The following is a 24,748-nucleotide window of genomic DNA, read 5'->3' as shown; positions in this document are numbered from 1 at the left end:
TGGTATACTTTTATGAAAATCGGACAAATATATCATATATCTGCTATAGAAGCGATCGGTAGACGTAGAGAAAATGTAAAGCTGAGAATGCAAATCTGTAACTGTCAAACTGTAAACAGAATAGGTATAGGTAAAATGTAATGAACTAATATCTGCAAGGGTATACAAACTTCGGCGTGCCGAAGTTAGCTTCCTTTCTTGTTTTAGTTTCAGTTTCATTTTTTCCGAACTAAGGCTTTAACAGTATCTTATATGAAAGATAACAAAAACATGTTTTCTTTCCTTGTCCCGATAAAAAGTGTGACTACACGAAGGGACAGTTGTGGCAAGTACGTAGTGACGCTCCCCTTGCGCGACCCGGAGCATAGTGGTTCCGAGCTCTCATCATCACGATCCCTCGCTCTAGCTCAATTTCTGCGTAGCGAACAGCGCCTAAAGAGGGATCCTCCCCTCAAGGCCCGATACGACTCTGTGATCCAAGAATACCTTGTCTTAGGTCACATGACCGAGGTTTCTTCGAGGAGCCGTTCCGCTACGTACTACCTTCCACATCATGCGGTGCTCAAGCCCGAAAGCACAACCACTAAGGTGCGGGTGGTCTTCAACGCCTCTAGCCCTTCCGCAAACGGGACAAGCCTTAACGATATTCTCTACGCTGTCCCGGTCTTACAGTCCGACCTCACAATTAAAATTCTAAAGTGGCGATACTTTAGGTTCGTTTTCAATGCCGACTTCGAGAAGATGTATCGGCAAATTTGGGTAGACCCCAACCATACTCCATTCCAACGCATTCTGTTTCGCCATGCCGAGGGGGGAATCCGCGACTACGAATTGAAAACGGTCACCTTCGGAGTCAATTGTGACCCTTTCTTACCGATCCGAGTCCTGCAACAGCTCGCAGACGACGAAGAGTCCAGGTATCCGCAGGCCAGTCGGATCATTCGACAGTTTATGTACGTCGACGACGTTCTCGCAGGGGCAGACACCAAAGCTGAGGCGCAGCTCCAGGGGGCCCTGAGTTCGGCGGGGTTCCCGCTCAGGAAGTGACCTCCAATAGTAAGGCGATTTTGGCCAGCATCCCGAGTGACCCTCTCCTTCACTCCGATTTCCTGGAAATCGGCTCAGAAAGCAGGGCTAAAACTCTCGGCGTGTGGTGGAAAGCGACGTCCGACGAGTTTTTCTTCATTCCGCCACAATTGATATCGGGATCGTCGTTCACCAAGCATCAGGTCCTATCTCAAATGGCCAAACTTTTTTATCCGGCAGGCTGGCTAGCGCCCTTCGTTGTCCGAGCAAAGATGTTTATGCAGGACATTTGGCTCTAGGATCTAGGGTGGGACGATACCCTTTCTCAAGATTTTTATCAACGATGGGTTGATTTCCTGGGGAATTACTCTGCACTTGACAATATTCGCATTCCCCGATGGGTCACGCGGAGCCTTGTTCTTGTCCGAGATGGCGGACTCTATCCTTCCGAAGATGCCCGGGCTTGCGTCCGCTTTGCACTCTTGGACGGACTCTACAATCGTTCTCGCCTTGTTGCATAAGCCAGCGTGTCATTGGACGACGTTCGTGGATAATCGGGTGACCAAGATCACCCAGTTCACCGAGGTGGATAAGTGGGCACATGTTCGCTCCGACCATAGCCCGGCAGATCTCGCCAGTCGGGGAATAGCGCTCCAGGACCTCGCGGACAGCCAACTGTGGTGGCATGGCCCTGCCTGGTTGCGAAGGCCTCGAACCGAGTGGCCCATTCAAGGCGACGTCTCCCCTGTAACTGACCTCGAGAAGCGAGCAGTCAAAGTCCACGTTGCGAAGGTGACTCCTGAAGACATTCTTGAGCGTTTTTCCACACTTGACAAGGCGTTGCGAGTTCTCGCCTACGTCAAGCGCTTTATCCAGCGCTCGCGGAAGCTCATGTCGTCGGTAGAGGATCACTTGACAGATTCTGAAATCGTGTCAGCTGAACGACTTCTTATTTCCGTTACGCAACGCAGACACTTCGTCCTTGAGATGGGCTGCTTAAGACAAAAACGACCAGTTCCAACATCCAGTCCGTTTCAAAATTTGAACCCATTCCTTGACTCTAACGGGCTCATGGGCGGCCGGGTCACAACTTCCGAACTTCTCCAATACGACGAACGATATCCCATCATCCTCCCATACGACTGCCATATGTCTCGACTCATCGTCCATTTAACGCATCGGATAAAGTTGCACGGCGGTAATTAGCTAATGATCCGTCTGAGCCTTTCCAAGTTCTGGATCCCGAGGGTGAGGAATTTGGTTAAGTCTGTCATATATTCGTGCAAGGTATGTAACATCCACAAAAGAAAGTTGCAAACGCAACTTATGGGAGACTTGCCAAAGGAACGGACCTATTTCTCGCGTCCATTCACATACAAGTATACCGGCATGTACTATGCCGGTCCCTTCGACATCAAGAATTATACGGGACGAGCCTGTCTCATCACCAAGGGGTATGTGTTGGTGTTCGTGTGCTTCTCCACTAAGGCCATCCACTTAGAGCCTACGTCCGACCATACTACGGAAATGTTTTTCGCTGCTTTTGCCCGTTCTCTGTCCCGAAGAAGATGCCCCCGTCAAGTTCAGTCGGACAACGGAAAGACTTTTGTGGGGGCGGCGGCCCAACTCTCCCGAGAGTTTCTCCACGCTCTCAAAGAGGCTGTGACGGGGGCCTATAGTCAACAGCAGCTGCTCTGGCAGTTCATTCCTCCGGGAGCACCCCACATGGGAGGCTTGTGGAAAGCAGGCGTAAAAAGCTTCAAAACCTTGTTTTACAAGTCTACGGCCACTCGAAAGTACACGTTTGAAGAGCTGTCCACACTTCTGGCTAGAATCGAAGCGTGCCTGAATTCGCGTCCGCTCGCTTCGATGTCTGAAGACCCCGCCGACTTGTTGGCAGTTACGCCTGGGCACTTTCTTGTTGAAGGACCTCTCCTCGCCGTGGTTGAACCCGAAATCAAGGGGGTCACCACATCCATTATAAACCGCTGGCAACACCAGAAGACTCTCCATCAGCACTTTCGTCTGCGATGGAAGGAGGAGTACCTCAAGGAACTCCATAAGCGGAATAAGTGGCGAGCTCCTACAAGAAATCTCCGTGCCGGGGATATGTTAGTCGTCAAGGAAGACAACCTTCCGTCCAATGAGTGGCGATTAGGCAGAATTGACGTTTCCAGGAGTCGATGGCCATGTCCGTGTGATCAACATCCGTACTGCGCGGGGACTCATCAAGCGTCCCATTGCGAAGGTCGTCCTGCTTCCGATGGAGGAGGTCGCCTGCCCGCAAGAACCAATTGCCCCTCAACTCCATTAATTCATCGATACGATCCGTAGTTTTAAGTCCCTGGTCCAATTCGTAGTCCTTCCTAGTACTGATTCATTCTTCTTTTTTTCATGTGATATATTCCAGCAGTCAAGTAAAGCACGATAACGCCTCGCCCACACACCGCCGGAAGCAGAGGTTCTCGAGGTACACGATCGGCTCTTCTTTGTGGAACACCTGAGCCTTCATTCATATCATTGCAGGTTGCGAATGTTAAGGGAGAATGGAAAGGAAGAATGCAGCTTATGACGCACAAGTGCGTCCATCGCTTCCGAAAATCTCGGCTGATTGTGACCTTTTCATCCCTCCCTCTTCATTGCATTGTGTCTTCGCAGGTGTACTCAGGCTTTTGGTGATCTTTTCACCCTCCATCCCTTAATGGATCGCACATGTTTGTCCTTTCAATATCTTTAACTGTATGTGACCTTTTGGTGTGGGATTTGATTGTGAGAAAATGATCGCACGGATCGAACGCTATCGCTCCCTCGCATACGCACTCGAAGCCGTATCGAGTGCGTCTTCGTAGTGGTACCGCTTCTACACACGTTTCTCACGTGTCCTCACACCATTCAATCAGGGCTTCTGTGCTTTCCACACTACTTTTAATAATTGTCTTTAAAAATAAAATAACAAAATTTAAAGATAAGCATTACCATTTAGTTTGTATAATATAACTTATAATAATTACGGTTTCTGGTATAATCTATTCATAAAGTTGCCTTAACTTGCAAGAGTATACAAATATTGGCATACCGAAGATAGCTTCATTATTTTATTAATATAAGATACATTCTGGAACTCGTCGATATAAAATATAATTGCAACCTCCTATATATCTTGTCGTGGTCTCATTCTTGGCTTTTGAAAAAATATATTATATACCTATATCTTCCGTGTTTTATTTGGTTATGTTAGCATTCCTGTTTTTAAAAATCTTCAAAGATTATTCTAAGTTTTTTTTTTTGCGTAAAAAACATTTTTATTTTTTAGAGCCCATTACCAGCATTCCAGGAGGTCCGGAGGCTTACATTGATTTGGGATCAACGGTTAACCTAACGTGCATTGTTAGACATCTTCCAGACCCACCTATTACAGTACTTTGGACGCATAACAATCAGGTAATATAAAATTGTATATTCGGTACTTGCATTTTGATTTTACGTTGCTATTTATTATAAATATTGTAAAAAGTTTGCAAGGCAGTGAGTCCTTTCTGCTCATATAAAGTATTATTATGTATATATACTCTTGATCAGCATCAACAACCAAGTCGATCTAGCACTGTCTGTCGTTCGTCTGTCCGCCTGGCTGTCCTTTTTTATCTCAGTTTTTAAGCTATCTGAATGAAAATGAAAGTCTTCTGACCACTCTCACCATTATACATATAAGTCGGACCGGGCTGGATCGAACGACTATATCATGCCATAAAAACGATCCGAATATTTTATTTTTAAACATATTTTAACCTTTTTTAAGATTTTGACGTTTTGTATTATTTCAGAATTTGGGATTACATTTTTTTTAAATCGGAGAACTACATGCCAAAGGAACGATCGGTACATGTAGAGAAAAATCGAAATGTGTGAATGTAAAACTCTTTAACTAATGAAGGAGTGCATTACTTTACGCATAAGAATTTTACACCAATAACTGAAATGCCTTTGTAAATTATAAATTGTTGTTTATCGTTTACTGTTATGTTTCCATGTTATGTTTGTTGTTAGTGTTAGTCCCTACGTTTTATAATCATTGATTTGGTTGATTAACGTATAATTAAATTTGAACTTAAATAAAAAAATAAAAAAAGTCTCACAAATGAGAAGATTCAATAAATAAAAGCAAAGCCTAAAAAAAAAAATATCTACATATATATTTTATATATATATATATATATATATATATATATCTACAATATCTACATATATATTTTATATATATATATATATATATATATATATATATTTTTTTTTTTTTTAGGCTTTGCTTTTATTTATTGAATCTTCTAATTTGTGAGACTTTTTTTATTTTTTTATTTAAGTTCAAATTTAATTATACGTTAATCAACCAAATCAATGATTATAAAACGTAGGGACTAACACTAACAACAAACATAACATGGAAACATAACAGTAAACGATAAACAACAATTTATAATTTACAAAGGCATTTCAGTTATTGGTGTAGGACTCGGGTTCTTTGCCTCCCTCTTAACCAAAGGTCACCTGGATGTCGTCTCTTCAGTCTTCGTCTGGACATGGGGATGGCCAATGATGCCGCTAGGTGGTTGGTGTGGGCCAGAAGCCGTTCATTGTACCGACTTGAGTGCCTGTTGATCTGCTCCCTCACTGTTAGCATTTGGAGGTCGTTAGCGATGTCTGCATTTCTAGCAAACCAGGGTGCATTTGTGATTGTGCGCAGCGCCCAGTTTTGGACCCTTTGCACTTTCATTACGTTAGAGTCGGACGCAGTACCCCATATCTGGATGCAATAGGTCATAGCAGGAACAACTATTTCTTTGTATAGCAGCACTTTGTTGCTGAGGCTCAGCTTGCTGGTGGACTTTAGCATCCAGTTTAGCTTTCTGAGTTTTCCACGGCATGCTGCTGCTATTTTGGTGGTGTGTTGCCTCCACGACACGCTGACCGTTTTCAAAAGCATCTAAGATATGCTGCGTTACTCGATGAGCCTGTTCTGGCGTTCCATGGTGATTCCGGAAGCCAAACTGGTGATCTGGAATGGCATCCTGAACACTTCTTACTGCCATCATTCTGCTAAGAAATATTCTCTCAAATATTTTAGAGAATGTTGGCAGCAAGCTTATTGGCCGGTAAGACGCAACAAGGTTCTCCGGTTTGCCTGGCTTAGGTATCATCGATATCACTGCGCACTTCCATTGTGTGGGGAAGTGGTAGATACGTAGCATGGAGTTGAACAGGAGCACAAGGAATAATATGCCCTTTTTGGGCAGAGCTTTGGCAACTCTATTATCGATTCCGTCAAATCCTGGTGCTTTACTAACGTGCAGTTTTTTAATTTGGAGACAAACTTCTTCCGGACTTACATGACAAATGGGCTCTACATCTGGGCAGGAAGTATTAAGAAAAGCCAGTGTTGCTTCCACGTCCTCACTCCTAGCAAAGTCAAACGGCTGAAATCGACCTTCTAGTTCGTCAGCAAAAGCCAGAGAAATATCTGCATCCGATCTGCACCAAGTGTTGTCAGCACGCTTTATAGGGATTCTGCGTGGCGTCTGCCGTTTAACTGACTTTGCTGCTTTCCAGAGGTTAAATCCATACGGTTTTGTGGGGTCTGCATTGCGTAGTAGATCTGAGAAATAATCATTTTTCGTCTTATGCAGCAACTTCTTTAGATCGTTCTCAGCGCGATGATATGCTCTTTTGTCGGCCGGATTTTGCGACCGCATGAATCTGCGACGCAAGGCTCTTTTCGACCTCACCAAATCCAGGACCTCAGGTTTTAAAAGAGCATGAGGTGGATCTGATGGGTTTATTGAACCTTGTCCACAGGTTGAAGATTCGGCAGCAATGTGAATGTTTCGCACAAAGACCTCAGTGGCATCATCAATGTCTTCAGGGGATCTCAGGACCATGTTGAGGTTTACTAGCTGGTTAATTGCTGCCTGAAACCGTGTTCGCGTTTCGAGGGAAAATATGTGTTTTTTGGGAGACCTTGAGAGCTGTACTTCTTAGCTCAATTAACAAGGGGATGTGATCAGAACAAAGTTCCAAGCTCCCTGAGATAGATAGGAGCTCAGAGCGAATCCCCCCATATATGGCAAAATCAATTGCAGTTGGCGTACGCTGGCTGTACGGGTAGTGGGTAGGACCTCCGGTTGCAAGGACTTGAGTCCAATTTGACTCATGGTTGGATTGGATAAACTGGAAGACGTCCAGAACTTGGTTGAGCAGATCCTGGCGCGTTTTGTGATAAAAGGCTAGTGACGAGTGTCATCATTGACAACCTGATGTTTTAGGAACATTATTATTATTAACTGAATTAGCTAAAATCAGATATGCTATCGGATTTTTATACCCTTGCAGGGTATTATAATTTCAGTCAGAATTTTGCAACGCAGTGAAGGAGACATTTCCGACCCTATAAAGTATATATATTCTTGAACAGCATCAACAGCCGAGTCAATCTAGTCATGTTCGTCTGTCCGTCTGTCCACCTGTCCGTTTCTACGCAAACTTGTCGGAGACATTTCCGACCCTATAAAATATATATATTGTTGAACAGCATCAACAGCCGAGTCAATCTAGCCATGTTCGTCTGTCCATCTGTCCGTCTGTCCACCTGTCCGTTTCTACGCAAACTTGTCCCTCAGTTTTAAAGCTATCTGAATGAAACTTTGCATATAGTCTTCTATATACTCTTACTGCTATATATGTCGGAACGGCCAGATCGGACGACTATATCATATAGCTGTCATACAAATGTTCAATAAATTAAAAGAAAAAAATACTTGACTGTTTTTCAACATTTTTGCCTTATTTTTGAGATATGGCCAAACTATATTATTTCAGATTTTCGGTATTAATTTTATGAAAATCAACCCTAATTTTAAATAGGAAATCGTATTTAATCGTAATTTTAAATAGGATGATACCAAGAGCTCAATAACTTTTTCTCGCTAAAGCTTGCACTCTGGTGTTCAGAACGGCGAATGTTGAGTTGTCCTGAAACTATTCAAATATTTTTAATTTGCGCAACTATGCGCAAAAGATGTTAACTTTATTTCAATATAAACACACAACCTCATTTGCAGTTTACGTAATACGACGTTATTATTAGTTCGAAGCCACGAAACACATGCACTTTGGGGTTAGGTTCGATATAAAACATGTTTGAACAGTATTCTTCATAAATATTTGCCATACTTAAGATTAAAAAGAACTACAGTATTTTAATAATAATAATTTAAAAATTTTTGGCCACGTGGAATAGAACAAGTTTGGAACACATAACTTAGCACAATCAACTGACTTTAAATGGCTACCAAAAAGCCAAGGATGACTGTTGGGTTGGGGAGTTGCCTCCTTCTCGAATTTCAAAAAGATGGAGCAACAAAAATAGTTTCAGATTTTAGAAGGCCGGAGGCATCGGGGTATATTCACAATCGTAACACGTCTCTTTTATTTGGATTCATATATGTAACTAAACTAATTACAGAGTGGAGCCGAGCTCCCGCCCGCATAACTTTGTTAACATAGCGGGAGCGGGAGAACGGAGAAAATTGAAGTCAGCGAGCGGTCCCGAACTTTGCCTTGCGACACGATGATCGGCCAGAACCGACGCATCAGCTTCGAGTGTGGGAGAGTAAGCGGACGAGCTTTGGAGCAGCGGGGGAGCTTCGGGTTGTCCGTTCCTGGTTACGGCGTGTGACAGGCTCCAGACAGGACCCATCCAAATACTGTGCTTTGGGCCACGGGCAATTCATCCTGCATCTTCAAAAATCCCGGCTGAAACTCCTTCGGGTACACATCTGTGCCCCGGATTATGGATATCGTAGCGGGGAGGTAGAACTGCTCATCAGCCAGAGTTATGTCATGAAAGTACGATTTCGTTCAGCTGTCGGATTGGAGTGCGGATGCGCACGTGAGGCTCAATTTTAAAAACGAGGTCGAGCCGGATGTTATCGTTCGTTTTGGAGCCTACGGTGGTTGAACAGATCTGTTCACCACGTCGGTCGGAAGGCGCAAAGATGCAGCTCGTAGGCGTGCAAGGACCGATAAGCGCCGCGGTGTCGAATACTCGCTTCCCGGTGTCAATCCGCACCAGCGCAGTCGGGAGGAGATTAACGCTGTTCCGCTGCAGCAAAGTGGACAGTGAATAACCCGTCGGAACTCCGGTAGCGCTCTGCGTGGCGGATGCAGCGGTTCGTGGACCGGCAGAAGGGTGCAGAGGAGCGGCCGACGAGTGCCGAGGCTTGGCATAAGGGTGTCAAGGAGCGGCCGACGAGTGCCGAGGAGATGCCGAAAAGTGCTGAGGAGCGGCAGCCGAACGACGAGAGGGAGGCGTTGACTGACGCGAACGGCGTCAGGGCATGGCAGCTGTTTCATATGCAAAAGCGTGTGGTGCGCTGCGTTGCAAATTTTGTAGCTGTACCACGCAAGCAATTAACGCAGTAGCGATTAGCGAGGACAGCGCAGAGCCTTTTCTCAATACTCAGCCGCAGGAATCGTCGACACTTTCGTAGCAGGTGGACTCCGTGGCAGACTCGGCAACGGTAGGATTTAATACTTCGTGTTCGCCTGCTTTTCATTTCGATGACGTTGCGTAGACGTGTTCCGGATGATGGGGTAGGATACAGAGGATTACGGATTAGTATGGAGTCGAAACTTGACTTATAACTTGCAGACAGAACTACGGAGTGGGGATACGGCCGGCTATTGAGGTTTTTCGTAGGTCGCCCCCGGAAGCAATACGACATTCGCAAAAGGGCGCTTAACGATCCCCCGAGCAGTGCGGATATTGAAGATGAGGATCCGATGTTATTGGCCTCAATCTAAACCCTCCAAACCTGTGAAATCCATTCGGACTCCACCCTTTTACAACCAGCTTCCCACAAACCTCCCATGTGGAGAGCTCCTGGAGGTATAAACTGTCAAAGAAGTTGCTGGTGACTATAAGCGTTCGCCACAGATTCCTTGACAAATTAAAGAAAGTCACGAGACAGCTCTCCGGCCGCATCAACAAAGGTCTTCCCATTGTCCGACTAAACTTGTCGAAGTCACCCTCTTCGCGACACGAATCGAGCGAATGCTGCGAGAAATTTCTCTGCTGTGAGGTCAGACGTAGGCTCTAAATGGATGGCCTTCGCAGAGAAACACACCAACACATATCCCTTGGTAATGAGGTAGTCTCTTACGGTGTAATTCTTAATATCGAACGGTCCAGCATAGTTCGTGCCGGATAACATAAAAGGACGCAAAAGGGACGTTCTTTATTATTTTTATTTGAAGATGTTCTTCCTAACGCTACAAGTACAAAATACTTATAAGTTAATGCGCTAGTCACACAGGACAAGTTCCTTATCAGTTCACATCTATATGTTATACAATTTTTAATTATTCTTATACTAAAATTAAAAAGTACGGTCGCTTTGTTTTATTTTATGTCACATTTTGTTCTTGAAAGTGTGCAATAAGTTTGGCCTTAAACTGCGCGGCACTGCTAATATTTCTTAGATAGCTTGGTAATTGGTTCCATAATCTTATAGCATAGATAAAATACTGTCGTTCTGAAAGCAGGGATCTGTGCCTTATTTGTATAATAATATTTGACCTTCGTGAACTGAGAATCTAAGTGTTTCATACAAATAAATTGGTAATTTGGAAAAAATGCAGAGATATGCTATTCGTAAGATGAACAAGCAGACGAGCCAAATGACAGTTGTATGGAAGAAAGATCGGATGACGTTTACCATATTGGAGGACCTCGGAGGCCGTACCTCGACCACACGCTCTGATGAGGCCGTGAGGATCAAGAAAGGGATTCATGCTGGTACTGGCCGCTTTTGGCTCAGGCTGGCATATTCAAGCGCAAAATATCTGCATTGAGTCATGAAAATTAGGAGCCTCTCAGCTGTAAAAATCTCCGTATTGGACAGCTGCTCCTCGCATGTAATCGATCTTTTCCGCGAGCGCTGGATGAAGCGAAAAGTCGTAGTGCCTAGTTGAGCTTGGAGAATCACTTGAGAATGCCTTGGTCTGGGGATGCTAAATGGCATCGTATAGATCGTTTTTCGATGTCGAGGTCGGAAAGTGGCCAGGTGTCTTGTGGCTGAGTTAACCAGGAAGGCCCATGCCGCCACAGCTCACTGGTCACCAGCTCTTCAGCCGCTAATCCACGACTGGCTAGATCTGCTGGATTGTGCTCGGAACGCACATGGCACTGGCTGGCATTAGTATATTGAGCGATTTTAGAGAGTGAAATTGTACCCAACGCGCTATGCGAGCTTGGTGGAGGAAACTGTAGCTCCGAAGGAAATCAGGCCAGCGATGTAGCAGTTCTCCGGGACGAAACTCATCCCATCCGATGCCGGCTAACCTAATATCCTGCATTAGGATTTTAGCCTGAACTACAAATGGTGAGAGCCATCCAGCTGGATCGAGCAATTTTGCGATTTGCGGTAGGATGTCGCGTTTGTAATATTTCGCATTTATGGTGACCTCATTTGGGACAAAACAGAATTCTTCTACCGTAGCATTTTACCGTACTTCCAATGTTTTCGTGGTGCTGACCTCTTCGAGGTCAAGAAAATCACTTGAAAGTAGGTGCTCTTTGGGAAGTGCTTTAAGGAGTGCACGTTCATTCGATGTCCACTTGCGGAGATGGAATCCAGCTGAGGTCAGAGCTGCTCAAAACTCCTGAACGGCTAAAATAGCCATCTATAATTATAATGATACCGAAGTCCGGAAAAGACCACACGACTCCGTCATCTTACCGACCAATAAGTTTACTATCATGCTTGTCCAAGTTATTTGAAGAATGTTTACTAAAGCGCATAATTCCTTATCTGGGAGCTCACAACATCATCCCAGCTCATCAATTTGGCTTCAGAGAAAAGCATGGAACTATCGAGCAAGTTAACAGAATAACATCAGAAATTCGCACAGCCTTCGAACATCGAGAATATTGCAGCGCAATATTTCTAGATGTTTCTCAAGCATTCGACCGCGTCTGGCTCAATGGCCTCATGCACAATATTAAACCACTCTTGCCAGCATACACACACAAATTACTTGAGTCGTATCTCTACAACAGAGTCTTCGCAGTGAGGTGCAACGCAACAACATCCGGTACCTAATCAATCGAAGCTGGAGTTCCACAAGGAAGCGCACTTGGGCCTACCCTATTTGTCCTATATACAGCGGATATCCACACAAGCGACCAGCTAACACTATCCACTTTCGCTGACGACACTGCGATCCTCAGCCGTTCCAGATGCCCAGTCCAGGCAACAACCCAGCTCGCCAACCACCTCAAGGTAGTCGAGAAGTGGCTATCTGATTGGCGTATTAAAATAAATGAACAAAACAGACAAACATGCCCTCCGCTCTACCTGAACAGCACGCAGATCCCCGAAGTCAACGTGTTAACGTATCTGGGCGTCCACCTAGACAGACGCCTAACATGGCGAAGACACATTGAATGCAAGAAAATTCATCTAAAACTAAAAGCCAGCAGCCTCCACTGGCTCATAAACTCCCGATCGCCCGGTCCTGCTCTACAACTCCACACTGAAGCCAATATGGACGTATGGCTCCCAGCTCTGGGGGAACGCGTGCAGCACCAATCTAGATATCATACAGCGCGCCCAATCAAAAATCCTGATAACTATCACCGGGGCACCATGGTATATTCGCAATGAACACATCCACAGGGATCTCGGCATTCCTGCAGTTAAGAACGAAATAGAAAAACAAAAAGCGTCATACAAGGCAAAACTCTCCGCCTATGCAAATCCTTTATCCATTTTCATGAAATTTTTATCGAAATTCTGAAATAATATAAAATGGCCATATCTAAAAAATGGTGCAAAAATGTTGAAAAAAAACCTTTATAATTTTTTTTCTAAAAATTGATCGAACATTTGTATGGCAGCTATATGATATAGTCGTCCGATCCGGCCCGTTCCGACATATATAGCAGTGAGAGTATATAGAAGACTATAGCAAAGTTTCATTCAGATAGCTTCAAAACTGAGGGATTAGTTTGCGTAGAAACGGACAGACGGACGGACGGACGGACAGACGGACATGGCTAGATCGACTCGGCTGTTGATGCTGATCAAGAATATATATACTTTATAGGGTCGGAAAAGTCTCCTTCACTGCGTTGCAAACTTCTGACTGAAATTATAATACCCTGCAAGGGTATAAAAAGCGTTTTGAAGCTTGTAACTCCAGCTTCCCACAAACCTCCCATGTGCGGAGCTCCTGGGGGTGTGAACTGCCAAAGGAGTTGCTGGTGACTATAAGCGTTCGTCACAGATTCCTTGAAGGAATTCACGAGACAGCACTGCGGCCGCACCACCATTGTCCGACTGAACTTGTCGAGGGCACCCTCTTCGCGAAACGAATCAAGCGAATGCTGTGAGAAATTTTTCTGTTGTGAGGTCAGACGTAGGCTCTAAATGGATGGCCTTCGTAGAGAAACATACAAACAACAACACATAGCCCTTGCTAATAAGGCAGGCTCTTCCGGTGTAATTCTTCATATCGAACGGTCCGGCATAATGCGAACATAAATCGCTGTGACATTAGCCTTTTGGGAAACATCACAGAAACCATGGATCTGGACTTGTACTCCCGGTCGAAATTGTATCCAACGCGGGATGCGAACTTGGTGGAGGAAACTGTAGCAGTTCTCCGGGAAGATACTCATCCCATCCGATGCGGGCTAACCAAATATCCTGCATCAGGATCTTGGCCTGAACCACAAATGGGGAGAGCCATCCAGCTGGATCGAACAATTTTGCGATTTGGAATAGTTTGGAATAGTTTGCATTAATGGTGACCTCAGTTGTAGCGTTCCACCGTACTCCCAATGTCTTCGTGGTGCTGACCTCTTCGAGGTCAAGAAAATCACTTGAAAGTAGGTGCTCTTTGGGAAGTGCTTTAAGAAGTGCACGTTCATTCGATGTCCACGTGCGGAGAGGGAATCCAGCTGAGGTCAGAGATGCTCGAAAATCCTGAATGGCTAAAATAGCTTCAGCTTTTGTATGGGCTCCTGCTAGCACATCGTCGACATACATGTAGTTTAAAAATTATATGCGACGCCTGTGGATATTGGGCGTTGAGATGGTCGGACAGCTGCTGTAGTGTACGTAGGGCCAGGAAAGGGGCACAATTCTCTCCAAACGTGACAGTCTGAAGCTCAAAGTCAGATATATCACCTTGATCATTTCGAAAAAGGATTCTCTGAAACGGTGTGTGCTCTTGGTTTAGGAAAATCTGCCGATATATCTTGGTAATATCGGCATTGAAAACGAATTTGAATGTCCGCCACTTCAGGATTTGAAGAGTGAGATCGGACTGCAGTACTGGCCCTGGATAAAGGATGATTTTAAGGCTGTTCCCATTTGAAGAAGGACTGGATGCGTTAAAAACTACGCGGACTTTCGTCGTCGCACTTTCTTCACAAAACTTGTCCGTCTCCTTTACCACTCTACATGGAAGATCCTCCACCTCCCAAAATTTTGTGAGAAGTGTTTCCATGGTTGGTTCGGATTCTATGGATACATGTGTGGTAAAGGACGAAACCATACTAGTGGTTGAATAAACTGGGCCGGTTAAAGTCCAATGAAATGAACTAAAGTGTTTGAGATGGGCTGTTCAGGATTGTGTGCCTGCGCTGCGGTTATAGAATTAGACGGATTGTCTTTATGCATCAACGTACTATGCCGGATCTTGCACGTAAAACATCCCGAAGATTATGCCGCCTAGCGAAACAATTAAGGTATAACCGCGTCTGCTTAATATATGATACTCTTTGCGGTTGAGTAATCTGGAGAAAGCGATGACAAAACCGAACTCGTGAAAAAAAACTCATCTCTTCCCAGGCAGGGATTGCGGACTCGTTGCTCAAAGACTGCTCCCATAATGGGAGAGTGACCTTTGGCAACTTGGAGGAGCAAAGGAAAATTGAGAGGTAGTCCCAATTACAATAATTAAGATCTGATAACACTATTATAATAATTATGATCTGATCACACTATTCGATGAGCTACGCTCTCTGAGAGAGCAAGTTACTCTCCCTATCTCTCTCAGAGCGCTGCTGCGGGTTTTCGGGGTCTAAAAGTGTGCTGCCTGCGAAGAGCGTTATCACTGTTATTGGAGCGGACTTAGAAGCTAGACGTGTAACGCGTGAAAAAGAACGAAATAATAAAGAATTAAGGAAGAAAACATCCTGTCACAAACTTCTGAAGTGGGATTTGGAAACAAATATCCCAGTAGCCCAAGAACGCCAGATTGATTGAAATGGATTTAAACATTAATGAAATAACAGTGCACTATGGGGCGAACGACCACCTTTTCTGGCATAAACCCATTTTTTTTAAAGTTTGTTTAAATAGGTTTTTATTAATCTGAATGTATTCTTATAACATTAATCTGAAGTGTTACAAAGTTATTCACTGTTAAAGTTAGCTGTTTATGCTACGAGAAGAGAGCGTTTTTATTCTTCAGATTTTAAATGATACAAAAATGTAAAAAATTTTAATAACTGCAAATTTTTTGATGCAATCTTATTTATAGTGCTTCGTAATATATGTTAGCGGAATTTAACTCTTGTACAATTTTCGTCAAGGAGAGAATCGCTCGCAGTTGCCACCAGCAATTTATTGATAAGATTGCATTTGGTTTAGGTAGATGGGCAGCGATCTACCTAAAAAAACTCGGGAAACTCGCGACACCCGCGAAGGAATCCAGGGTGATGTTAAGCGAAGGCGAACTGGCCACTCCTGGTACCCTCTTCTGTGCCGTGTCATGATTGACGTAGCGGGTTTCCTTAGCCGTGGCACTCTCGAGAAGGTGATGAGGTGAGTTCCTCGTAGGTGGACTTGAGTGCCATTGTCCACCCTCACATGAGCCGGGCGATTGTTAATGATGATAATTCCTTCGTCTACGAAGGTAATGGGGTGCAAGTCGCTATGTTGGATATCGCAGTGTGCAATACCACCAGCGCACAGTAGCGCCTTTTCTCATTTAGCGTTGCAAAAATCATATCTTTTGAACCAAATAAGATAATCGAATAATTTAAACGGCATTGGACAGGTAATTATTGTAAAATGTATATATGTACTGCATAAAGTACCACGCCCACAAATACGCCTTTTTAAAGGGGATCAAAGTAAATAAATAATTTTTTTTCAATGAAAACAATTTTTAAAAAATATTTTTTATTTAATTTTTTATGTTTATTTTTATGCATTTGCTCAAATAAAAATAATTTGAAAACTGAAAAAAATTTTTTTTTTTTATTTCAAAGTGTAACCGCGACGCGCTACAGTTAGTATATTTCTTGGAATGTATGAAATTGTGTCGGTATTTTGGTATATTTCACCATGAGTAGCTTTGGTTTATGTCGCACAGTAGCGCCTCTCGAACAATTAGCGTTGCAAAAATCGAAAAAGTCATGTTCGCAAAAACGATTTTAACCATACTTATTCGACAAATTTCCCAAGGATTCAGAATCTGCAATAAAATCTATTTTAAGATTTTTTTTGTAGAAGATATGAGTATTCAAAGTTGAACTTTCTTTTGTTTTTTGCATCATACCAAAAAAAGTAGGTAAAATGGTCGACTTTCAGGTAATATTACACGAAAACCATAAAACCAATGGTCATGGTTTTTACTTTAAATTATAGATACATTCATAAACTGTTAATTAACCAAAAAAAACGGCACTTGGTTTGGGCTTGTACAGGTATATCGCTACCTGCCTGGTGTCCATTTTTTCACCTTTTTCTGCCTGTAGTCTGTAGTCTATAACTTCTGAAGCCGACGAAAGCCACCGACTACACTATGTCTACAAGTTACGTGGATCTTTCCTGGGCCAGAATTAACTTTCATCGGCTGCGTCGAGCTGCGTCTGCGAAAATGCAACGACATAAACCAAAGCTACTCATGGGAAATTTTCTGTCGAATAAGTATGGTTAAAATCGTTTTTGCGAACATGACTTTTTCGATTTTTGCAACGCTAATTGTTCGAGAGGCGCTACTGTGCAGCGTGGAGCTCCTGGGCACATGATTTCCTTTGCGCCAGTTGGCAGAACGTTGCTGCAGGTACCACAGAGCAATTCCTGACCGTATGGATATCTCCATTGCAGCCCGCAATGACCCTGTCCTCTAGCCTGAGAATTATGTCGTGGTGCGACACGGGGAAAACTGTAATATTGACACAAGTTGATTTAATTTTTGGAAATTTAATAACAAAATGTAAGATGTTATGGGATTGCAATACTTCTACGGCCGCTACGGACAAAACATCTCTGATGGCGAACTCGGTGGGCTCTTCCATCCACACACTCTCCAAATCTGCGTGATCTAATATATTAGGGCTAACCGCGTTAATTTTTGCAAGAGATACTGCAAGCATAAGATTTTGTAGCTCCATCATTCTATTTCGCGCGAGCAACATTTCAAATAGATGTCCTGTGTCTATTTGGGACTCTTTGGCTGCTCTCAATTATATTCTTCCTTCAAAGTGAACGGACGTGTTTTTTTCTTGCGCTCCCGATTTGTGTAGAATTTGTCTATATACCTCCGGGGTTTACTAACATTAATATTTGGTGTTTCAAATAATTACCGTTCACTTCGCGTGTGCATGCTACTTGTTTATTTTGTGCTATTTAATTCAATTTAAATTGCATTTTAGTTTGGGCTGCTGCGGTTGCTTTGCATTTTGCTCTTTTTGCATTCCCTTTTGTGCCTTTAGCGTTTGTTGTTGTTTGCGTTGCCGCGACAGCTATAAGCCACCAGTGATAGGCACTGCACAGCAGCCTCCCTCGACTCTGCCCCCGACCCCGGGACAAATTCCAAGAATCCTGAGATCGAGCGCTAAAAAGGATTCGGTATCCGAATGCGTCGCGGGTGCGACCGTGCCCCCGGTGTTGCCCAGTTCCGTTTTGTCCACTGGGGGGTCCCAACTGTTGTCTCAGCCCTCTCAGAGCCCTAGTCCTAGTCCCTGCCAGGGTATCAGGCCCGGACTACCGGCCGAAAGTGGTATGGTTGGTCAGTATGCCGTGCCAAAACCCCTTACGGCAATTCCACCAACAAAACAGTTATTTGTTTCGCGGCTTTCCCCTGATCAGACATCGGAAGATGTCATAGCTTTTATCCAAGGCAAAGTAAAAGTCGATAGAGAAAAAATTAAGGTGGAAAAATTTAAATTTTCTTACCCTAGGAACATTTCGTCTTTCAAGATAAATGTTCCTGACGAAGTCTTTGGCACTCTATGCTCTGCCCAAAATCTGGCCACAGTATGTGGTTGTCAAAGAGTTCGAAGGTAAGAAAAAGGAAAAGCGGCCTGTAGGAATTACTCTTCCTAGGCCAGATTTGCCCAATGCTCCTTCTACGTCGTTCAATTCCGTCCCAAAAAACTAACCAGTTCCCTTTGTATTTCCTATCAGAATGCAAGAGGCTTACGCAGTAAGCTTCCTAAATTGTATTCCGACAGCGTCGCATTTGCTTCCCAAGTTATTGTGTTCACAGAAACCTGGTTAAAGCCGGAGATTCTGAGCTCCGAAGTTTTTCCAGCTGCGTTCACAGTATACCGGCTAGATCGGCCTATCAGACGTGGGGGAGGTGTCCTTATAGCGGTCGACTCCACTCTCACGTCCGAATTAATAATTTTCGAGGAATCCAACAATGTTGAATTCCTTTGCGTGAAGCTATCAGTTAATGGTACTTCCATTTTTGTTACATGTTCCTACATTCCTCCATTGTCGGAACTTCCTATTTATTGGAACCATCTTTCCGCTATTCAGTTGGTCTCCAAAAGACTTTCGGATAGGGACCATTTAGTAGTTCTTGGTGATTTTAACATCCCAGGGGCTATTTGGTCCCTAGATAATTCCACTAACACACTTCTTACGACAACACATCATGATTTTATTGCAGGCTTGTTTGACATTTCGCTGTCCCAAGTCAATCATGTTCGAAATTCCTTAGAGCGCTTGCTTGATCTTTGTTTTGTCTCAGATCCGGAAAGAGTTAGTTTAGCTAGGGTGGCGCCCCTGACGCAACCCGAAGATCCCTATCATCCCACTTTCGATGTGACTATCGACTTGGGGACTGTTTCACGGAATAAGTCTGACAGTCCAGCCCAAGAAGTCTTCTGCTTTAGCAAGACGGATTTCGTACGGCTGAATAATTTCATAATTTTTTACAACTGGTCCGATCTATACACATGCAGTGACATGGCGGAAGCCGCGGGTATTTTTTATCGTGTTATGAATTCATTTTTTATTGACTGTGTTCCGTTATACTGTCATTCATTCGTTATTCCTCTCCACAAAAAAGGTAGCAAATTGGATGCCAACAATTACAGAGGTATCTCTAAGTTGTCGGCAATCCCTAAACTGTTCGAACATGTTATTACTCCTCATCTGCAGCACCTGTGTAGGTCAATTATTTCTCCATGTCAACATGGTTTTATTAGGCGAAGATCAATTACAACGAATCTGTTGGAGCTTACTTCCTTTATAATAAAGGGATACCGAAATAACTTTCAGACAGATGTAATCTATACTGATTTCAGTAAAGCATTTGACTCTGTTAACCATTCTCTTCTTGTTCGGAAACTCGATTTAATGGGATTTCCGACTGATCTTCTTAATTGGATCTCAGGTTATCTAAATGGCAGGACGCAGAAGGTCCTTTTCGAAAATAAACTATCTAATGTTCTTAGGGTTACATCTGGCGTCCCGCAAGGGAGTCATTTGGGTCCCCTACTGTTTACGTTATTTATCAACGATCTGCCCGAAGTTTTGACCAACTCCAGAGTACTTATGAATGCTGATGACGTCAAGCTTTGTGTGCAATATAACGATGCTACTTGCCAATCAGACTTACAGACAGATCTTAACAATGGTGCTGCGTGAACTTATTAAACTTAAACGGCTCTAAGTGCAAGCTAATGACATTCTCCCGTGTCACTCCTAAGCCTGCAACTTATACGCTAAACGGCTGCTCTTTGGAAAAAATTAATATAGTTGATGATTTAGGAGTCCGTCTGGATCCTAAACTTGACTTTATCGATCATATTTCGTGCATGGTGAATAAAGACAGGGGTGTGCTTGGTTTCATTAAACGGTGGTCGAATATGGATCCTGCGTTTGGAGCCCTCAGTATGGCGTCCATAGTAAACGCATAGAATCGGTTCAAAAGAACTTCTTACTTGTCGCTTTACGCGGTTTCAACTGGGATGCAAACCAGAGGTTACCGTCTTATTCCAGTAGACTCATACTAATTAACTTACCCTCCTTATCTAATCGTAGAATCATGCTAGGTATTACATTCATACATTCATGCTAACTCCGAAGTGATTTACCAGCATGGTCCGGATGGTGTACCAGTTCAATGATGGTTCATTGTCGCAGTAAATGACTCTGGCTTTAGGGAAAACATTAAGGAGTTGTAGTAAAGCCGGCTTAAGTTCCTCTATGGTTCTAAAGGGAATTGGTTGGACCATTCGAAATTTGGAAAATTTGTCAATGCATGTGAGGAAGTATTTCCTATCGGTGGAGAAAATGTCTATGTGTAGCATTTCTCCCACATGAGACGGGACTGGCGTTTCGCCGAGTTCGTGTTTTTTAGGATGTCTGTCATATTTTGCTTTTGAGCAGGTTTTGCAGTTAGTGACGATTTCATTCGCTAACTTGGCCATTTTTATACCCTTGCAGGGTATTATAATTTCAGTCAGAAGTTTGCAACGCAGTGAAGGAGACGTTTCCGACCCTATAAAGTATATATATATTCTTGATCAGCATCAACAGCCGAGTCGATCTAGCCATGTCCGTCTGTCTGTCTGTCCGTCTGTCTGTCTGTCTGTTTCTACGCAAACTAGTCCCTCAGTTTTAAAGCTATCTGAATAAAACTTTGCTATAGTCTTCTATATACTCTCACTGCTATATATGTCGGAACGGGCCGGATCGGACGACTATATCATATAGCTGCCATACAAATGTTGGATCAATTTTTAGAAAAAAAATTATAACGGTTTTTTTTCAACATTTTTGCACCATTTTTTAGATATGGCCATTTTATATTATTTCAGAATTTCGATAAAAATTTCATGAAAATCGGACGACTATATCTTATAGCTGCCAAAGGAACGATCGGGAATTTAGTAGGAAAAAATTATAACTTCGTTGTTTTTTAACGTATTTTCATCTACTCGGAGACATAAGCTTATTTTATTTTTCTAAAATTTTGGTATAAATTTCACAAAAATCGCACAACTATATCATACAACTGTTATAGAAACGATCGGTAGATGCAGAGAAAATGTAAAGCTGGGAATGCAAAACTGTAACTGTCAAACTGTAAACATAATAAGTATAGGTAAAATGTAATGAAATAATATCTGCAAGGGTATACAAACTTCGGCGTGCCAAAGTTAGCTTCCTTTCTTGTTTTTTTTTTATCATTTATGAGACTAACAATAAGTGTAATAAATCTTCCAATACTACCTAACTAGCAGTCATGTAGACTGGTACAGAGTAAATGGCCCTGACTAATTATGGCTGGGTTTGAAGGTCGTTACGTAGTAGACGGCTTCTTCTGGAAACCCGTATCAACTCCCTGTATGATGTCTAGATTGGTGCTGCACGCGTTCCGCCAAAGCTGGGAGCCATAAGTCCATATTGGCTTTAGTGTGGAGTTGTAGAGCAGGACTTTGTAGTCCAGACACAGGGGCGATCGGGAGTTTATGAGCCAATGGAGGCTGCTGGCTTTTAGTTTTAGATGAAGTTTCTTGCATTCAATATGTCTTCGCCATGTTAGGCGCCTGTCCAGGTGGACGCCCAGGTACGTTACCACGTCGACTTCGGGGATCTGCGTGCTTTTCAGGTAGAGTGGAGAGCATGCTTGTCTGTTGAGAGTGAACGTTATGTGCTTACACTTTTGTACATTTATTTTGATACGCCAGTCAGATAGCCACTTCTCGACTACCTTGAGGTGGTTGGCGAGCTGGGTTGTTGCACGGACTGGGCATCTGGAACGGCTGAGGATCGCAGTGTCGTCAGCGAAAGTGAATAATGTTAGCTGGTCACTTGTGGGGATATCCGCTGCGCTTCCTTGTGGAACTCCAACTTCGATTGAATAGGTGCCGGATGTTGTTGCGTTGCACCTCACTGCGAAGACTCTGTTGTAGAGATACGACTCAAGTTATTTGTGTGTGTATACCGGCAACAGTGTTTAAAATTTGTACATGAGGCCGTTGAGAAACATCCAGAAATATCGCGCTGCAATATTCTCGATGCTCGAAGGCAGTGCGAATTTCTGATGTTATTCTGTTAACTTGCTCGATAGTTCCATGCTTTTCTCTGAAACCAAAATGATGAGCTGGGATGATGTTGTGAACTCCCAGATAGGGAATTTTGCGCTCTAGTAGGCATTATTCAAATAACTTGGACAAGCATGATAGAAAACTTATTGGCCGGTAAGATGATGGGATCGTGTGGTCTTTTCCGGGTTTCGGTTTCATTATTATTATAGATTTTTTCCATTTTGTTGTGTAATGGGCGAGACTTATGATCCCATTGAAAATTTTACAGATGACCTCAATAGCACAATTCGAAAGTTCAATTATCGTTTTTTGAGTTATTAGGTCATCGCCGGAAGCCTTTTTCGGCTTTAGTTCCCTGATGACCTTCGTGATCTCGTTCGGGCGAAATTATGTTGGAGTAGATTCCGTTTCAATTTGGATTAGCCGTAGTTCAAATGGATTTGCAGCAGGGTTCGGCTGGAAGACGCCCTGGAGATGTAAGGCAAAATTTTCCGTTCTGTATTTGTCGCTGCGTGCCCAGCAACCAGATGACTTTCTTATACGGGTGACGGTTTCAGTCAGAGAGCTTAGATTTGGGTGAGCGCTCCATAAGGGATGCTTTGTGCTGGTTGTCGAGAGTTTCTCAATATATCTTAATTGTGCATTTTCGCACCTTGCTTCAGGGCCTGGCTTAGTTTGCGTGTGGCTTCATTTAGACGTTGCTTTGAGTGTGGCGATCTATTGCCACGCCCGTCGTAGATGCCTCTTTTCTTGGATAAGCTGTTCAATTTGCTTTTGTGGTGTTGAGATCCTCGCTGCAGCCACAAGTACCTCTTCCAGAGCGGAGGTGGAGGAGTCGATGTCGGCTTTTGTATTGAGCTGGGGGGCTAGCTCAATGTGGGAACTCAGATACTTTTTGTATTTAATCCAATTGTTTCTGTGCGACGTCAGCCTGTAGGGGCGATCCGTATTTTCTGGGCTTTGAAGGAGGGTTTTCAACAGCGGCGAGTGATCGGAAGAAAGGTTCGGAAGGGCCTTGGCATTTATTAAATTGCGCGGGATGTTTTTTGTCACCGCGAAGTCAATTATATCAGGTATCTTTCTGGGGTCTGCTGGCCAATATTTGGGGCTACCAGGAGAAACGTAGTCCAGTATATTTCTCACAGTGATGAGAGCGTTATACAGTTGTCTGCCCTTGGGGGTCACAAGGCGGGATCCCCAATACGTATGCTTGGCGTTGTAATCTCCTGCAGCTATGAAACGATCTCCAAGAGAGTTGTAAAAATCCATAAATTGACCTTCAGAGATTGTAAAGCGAGGTGGGCAGTAGACAGCAGCAATGCAAAGGTTGCCGTTACCAAACTGCACTTTTATGGACGTAGCTTGCAAGTAATTTGTTGCAAACCTTTGGTGAAAATGGTGTTTGATGCGTTCACTGATAAAGATGCCGGTCCCGCCGTGGGCTTTACCATCTGGATGATCTGTGCGGTGGAAGGTATAACCTCTTATATGAAAGTTGTATCTGCTTGTGAGGTGCGTTTCAACCAGTAGCATGGCGTCGATGTGGTTTTCATTTAGAAATTATGTTAGTTCAAGTTTATGTAGTGAGACGCCATTGGCATTCCACGTGGATATATGTAGATTGGACATTGATTATTTTGACTGTTGTGCTACAAGCAACTGTATCACCATATTCTGGTTCTGGACAAGCGGTTGCATGGTCGTTTTCATAAATGACATGAGCTCCATCATACTTTGTACATTTGGAGTACTTTTTGAATTATAATACACATTTTGTGTGTTTTGTTGGCGTGTAGCTGTCGCTCGTCGCATGCGACTCTTCAGCTCCTTGTAGACCACGCAGTCTCTGTAGTTAGCTGTGTGATTTCCTCCACAGTTTCCGCATTTTTTCGTTTTTGGGTCTTCTTTGTTCGCAGGGCAGTGTGCGGAATTGTGGAAGTCTCCACAGACTACGCAAACTGACCGAAGGGTGCAGTATGTCCTCGTATGTCCATACTCCTGGCAATTTGTGCATTGCACAGGACCGTTGCACAATAGGAACTGCAACTTGTAGATTGGGTGAATTTCATTCTTCTTTAGGGTTTTACTATCTGGCTCAAGTTCGACTTTAAAAAGTGGTTGCGGCTTTTTGTTTTTGTTGATACTGTTGCTAACATTCTTGTCAAAGAAAGCCTTGCCTTTAAGGGCTTCTAGTATCTCAGAGGGGGCGACGTCTGGTTCAATTTCTTTTAACACGACTTGCAGTCCCTTGCTGCTTTTTAGTTGGTAGGTGTAAAAATTCTTTTTGGATTCTTTCAGGTATTTAGACACAGCCCGGAAGTGTTCTTCTGTTTTGGTTTGAATTTTTGTTTCGCAAAT

The 24,748-nt window shown here is 43.5% G+C and overlaps 1 protein-coding gene across 1 annotated transcript in view; it reads left to right on the top strand.

The window, feature by feature from the left end:
* dpr21 (defective proboscis extension response 21) overlaps window positions 1-24,748 on the top strand; it is a 306,824-nt gene that overhangs the window by 229,230 nt on the left and 52,846 nt on the right. The window contains 1 exon segment of the mRNA XM_070286878.1: window positions 4,340-4,467. Coding sequence (XP_070142979.1) covers window positions 4,340-4,467 — 128 coding nt within the window.

The sequence above is a fragment of the Drosophila kikkawai genome, chromosome 2L (genome assembly GCF_030179895.1).
Source record: "Drosophila kikkawai strain 14028-0561.14 chromosome 2L, DkikHiC1v2, whole genome shotgun sequence".
Lineage (NCBI taxonomy): Eukaryota > Metazoa > Arthropoda > Insecta > Diptera > Drosophilidae > Drosophila > Drosophila kikkawai.
This window is presented reverse-complemented; position numbering and strand designations above follow the sequence as displayed.